The following is a 4,623-nucleotide window of genomic DNA, read 5'->3' on the forward strand; positions in this document are numbered from 1 at the left end:
ATATTAAAAAAAAAAAAAAAAAGGGCATTTACTACATAGTAGTCCTCCAAATAAGACCATGATGAAAGAATAATGTAGACGTAACACTCTGGAGGCCAAGTATGTGGGCTTTCTTGATTTCTCTTCTTCACCTCCCCGTTGTGTAGTTAACCTGTTTCTTTATGGTTTAAGTCTCCATGGTAGCTTGTCATTGTGGCATTTCATCCTCATGTGGACACATGGGAACACAACAAAATGGAAAAAAAAAAGTTATTCCTCTGTGCAGAGACTGATAAAATTATAGATTCGGAAGCCCTTCTTCAAGAGAGTAGGAGAAAGCAGAGATTGTCCCTTAGATCTACAATTGCAATGTGTCTCTTTCACTGTCTCCTTGCTCCTAAAATGATAAGGTTCATAAGGAGCACGTTTCTCCAACTGGAGCATAGGCATGATAATATGTCACTGTTGGGCTCCTTAATTGCACGTTCCATCATAACACTATAAAGTGTTACATCCCTTTTATTCTTCACAAGCTCCCCTTGGCCACCTCAAATACGGTTTACCTTGTGGCACCTATGTTTTTGTAATGACACATGAGAAGGTGTTTAAAGGTCTTCTTGAAGGTGGCATTACAAAGTGCATAGCAGGCGGGGTTGATAGTGCTATTGATGTAACAGAGCCAGTAACCAATTGTCCACACCGTGTTGGGGATGCAGGGTGCACAGAAGGTGTTGATGAGCACCATGACATTATATGGGGCCCAAGTGATGATGAAAGCCAGCAGAATGGCCAAGATTGTCCTCGTCACTTTCTTTTCCCGGGAAGGAGGAGGCTTCTTTTTGGCAGGCTGCTTAGTCATCTTCACAATCTTGCGGGCTACGATGTTCTGCTTTTCGTCTCCATTCTGACCTGCAGAAGCAATTAGCTCCACAGTGGCATTAGATGGGGTACATACATCCCCTTTTTGGATCTTGGTGCCAATTTTGATGCATGTTTGCTTAGAGTTCTCGTCTTTGGAATGGCCCAGGGAAGTCGAGACTGTGTTTTCGTCCTGGGTTATTTCATCATCTCTCATGTTAGAGGCGATGGCACTGACCGAGGTGGAGTCATTGGAGCTCTCTTTTTCCTCCCCTTGGACACAGTTTTCAGTCACAGCATCTCTGGGGGCCTTACCATTCTGGATTTTGTTGTGCTCCAGGCCATCGTCACTGCTGGGCATGTTGTTGTTGTTCGGCTTCACTATCCTCCCTTGCACCAGACTTGGAGAAACTGGATCTTGGTTGGCCACAGGCTCCTTCTTGTCCTTCTTTATCCTGCTCTTGCTGGCTCGGGATATGTGCCAGTATAGCACAGTCATGATGATCACTGGCAAATAGAAGGCTGCGATGGCTGTGCCAAAGGTGACAGCAGCGTTGGAAAAAAACTGGATGTAGCATTCACCATCCTTCACAGTTCTCACTCCTACGACAAACTGCCAGAAGAGAATGGCTGGGGCCCAGAGGATGAAGGAGAGGACCCAGGCAGCAGCGATCATCATCCCTGCCATTTTCGTGGTCCGCTTGACGGGGTAGGTCAGAGGCTTGGTGACGCAGAAGTACCTGTCAAAGCTGATGATGAGCAGATTCATAACTGAGGCATTGCTGACTACATAGTCCAGGGCTAGCCAGAGGTCACACACCACAGGCCCCAAAGGCCAGTAGCCAATCACAGTGTAGAGAGTATACAAGTTCATGGAGAAAACACCTATGATGAGGTCAGCACAGGCCAAGCTGAACAAGAAGTAATTGTTGACAGTCTGGAGGTGGCGGTTGACTTTAATGGAGACCATGACCAGGATGTTCCCAATGATGGTCACCAAGCTAAGGGATCCAGCCACAAGGACAATAAAGACTACTTCAAAGGTCTTATAAGGGCTGGTCAGAGCCAGTCCATCGTTAGAGGAGTTTGTTGAGTTATTCATTTTGTGTTCTCCAACCAGTAGCCAAGTAGCCAAGTAAACATTTAAACCTGTAGGGAAACAGAATAAAATTAACAAGTGTAACATAAGCATTGCTATAAAACACATCAGATTTCTTCCTTTTGAACTACATTTCTTTTTCTGAAAATCTTCTTTTTTTTCTCCTACATGTTTCCTGTGACTGCCTGCCCCAATTCCTTACGTAAAAGGAAAACAAAGACTTTAAATGGAGAATGCAAAAGGTTCTTTCAGGCTGGTAATATTTTTGAATCTGATACCGTTTTGAATGTGTCCATATCTAGATACTATTATATCTATCACTTTCTCTCTTTCTCTCTACCTAAGAGCCCTGGTGGCTTAGGGGTTAAGCTGCTAACTGAAAGACTCAAACCCACCCAGCAGCTCTGAGAGAGAAAGAGCAGCTGGTGATCTGCTTCCATAAAATTACAGCCCAGGAGCTGGTAAGAGGGAACCCAAGGTTGAAAGCGGAGAGTGTTTGTCATGTCATGGGTTTATTAACCAATGTCATAGAACAGTGTGTGCACTGACTGTTTAATGAGAAACTAGTTTGTTCTGTAAACCTTCATAAAAAGTACAATTAAAAAAAGAAGAAAGAAAGAAAGATTACAGCCTAGGAAACCCTATGGGGCAATTCTATTCTATGAGTTGGAATAGACTTGACAGCACCTAAAAACACCACCTATCTATCTATCTATCTATAGGTATACACCAAAAGTATACGTAAAACTTTCCAAAGCGTCAAGAGGTGTCTGTAATGGACGTTAGAATTAATTAACCAATAAGAGAACAAAATAATAGGAGAAGGCATAAAAGTTAGAATATTTACTGTTTGGCTCTTACAGTCCATAGCACCTTTCTGCTTCATAATTCTAAGGCTTCTTCTGAATAACATTGGTGTTACAGATTGAATTGTAGCCCCTCAAAACGTGTGTCAACTTGGCTAGGCTATGATTTCCAGTATTACGTGGTTGTCCTCCATTTTGTGATCTACTGTAATTATCCTCCATTCTGTGATGTGTTGTAAATCCTAGCCTCTGTGCCTGTGGTTATGGTCTCATTTGAGAGTGAGTTGTCTGTTATTTTAATGAAGCAGGATTAGGGTGGGATGTATCTTGAGTCATCACCTTGTTAGAGGGTATGACTCAAGTCACCACCCTTATCCCAGTCACCACCCTTACCACCCTTATTCAAGTCATGCCCTTACTTGAGTCGTGTCGTACCTTTTATCTTACAAGAGATAAAAGGAGACAGAAGCCAGCAGAGAGAGGGACCTCAATACCACCAAGAAGAACAGACAGAGTGGAGCGTGTCCTTTGCACCCGGGGTCTCTATACTGAAAACGTCCTAGAGCCAGGAGACCAGAGTGAGCTATAACACTGGAGACAGAGCAGGATGGCGAGAAGTGGCAGCAGAGAAATGGCAGCAGCACAACCAGAAAACCAGTGGGAGAAGGCGCGGGAGCCGAACCCACAGGGCAGGAGAGCTGAGTGCCTTTGGGCAGGAGGCTTCCTGGCAGAGTAGGGTGCCTCTGAGCACTTACTGGCGGGGCTAAAGAGTGCTGTAACAACTGCCCAAGCAGGACAGAGGCTGAGAGCCAGAGAGAAGCCTGCCTGTGGACACAGCTTAGAAGAGGCTGTCCTGATCCACAGGGACATGCCTCCGTAGCTGACAGAGAGAGACAGCCTTCCCTGTGAGTTAGTGCTCCGCATTAGGACTTCTAGCCTCCTAAACCGTGAGAAAATAAATTTCTGTTTGTTAAAGCCATTCATTTGTGGTATTTCTGTTATAGCAGCACTACATGACTAAGACAACTGGTAACAATAAAGATAATACAGTGATAGTAGTATATTGTTTTTCTCTGACCTTTTTACACTTGTCAGTATCACACAGTTTGCATTTCAAATATTCCTTAACCTGCGAAAGGATAGTTGCTCATTAAATGCATATCAGTATGAGTTTGCTTTTCCCCCTATGATTTATTTTTCAAATCACTATGACATCTATTATCTTACTATTCTTCAGCACAAACCTGTGGTGCAGTCAGGATATCAAACCCATTGCTGTAGGGTTGATTCCGACTCATATAGTGACCTCATGTGCTACAGAGTAGAACTGTGCTCCTTAAGGTTTTCTTGGCTGTAACCTTTATGGAAGCAGGTTGCCAGGCCTTTCTTCTACAGTGCCACTGGGTGGGTTTGAACTGCCAACCTTTAGGTTAGCACAAGCTTTTCACACCACCCAGGGACCTTCCTGTTAGGATGGAAATTATGATATTTGTTTTGCAAATGAGGGGACTGAGGCCCTGAAAGATTACTTTATACCAGGTCACAAGTCAAGTCAGTGTTGGAGTTGAGACTATAAACCTTAGTTTGTTCTTCCATTCATTCATTCACTTTGTCCTAACATATCTACCAAGTAACTTTTCTGTGCTAGGCATTGTGATATGTGCTGGGTATTCAGTGACGACTGGGACCAGGGCCTTGCCCGTGAGAGACATATGCTCTGGTGGTAGAGGCCCGTTGGTGAAGAAGTGATTATCAAACCCAGTGCATTTTCTTCTACCCTACCCTATTCTGTTCAAATAAACACATGATCATCATTTTTCAGATAATGACAGTGAGGTCTGGTGACCTTCCGTAAGGGAAAAACCATGTTGGGGATTTAGA

At 43.9% G+C, this 4,623-nt stretch overlaps 1 protein-coding gene across 1 annotated transcript; it reads right to left on the bottom strand.

Annotated features, from left to right (window-relative positions):
• Positions 1 to 234: 234 nt before the first annotated feature.
• On the bottom strand, positions 235 to 2,034 carry CHRM2 (cholinergic receptor muscarinic 2). Its single transcript, XM_003420223.3, has one exon. It carries the CDS (start codon positions 2,027 to 2,029, stop codon positions 539 to 541), a length of 1,491 nt encoding a protein of 496 aa, XP_003420271.3. The 5' UTR covers positions 2,030 to 2,034; the 3' UTR covers positions 235 to 538.
• Positions 2,035 to 4,623: the final 2,589 nt, after the last annotated feature.

This window comes from Loxodonta africana, chromosome 8 (assembly GCF_030014295.1).
Source record: "Loxodonta africana isolate mLoxAfr1 chromosome 8, mLoxAfr1.hap2, whole genome shotgun sequence".
Lineage (NCBI taxonomy): Eukaryota > Metazoa > Chordata > Mammalia > Proboscidea > Elephantidae > Loxodonta > Loxodonta africana.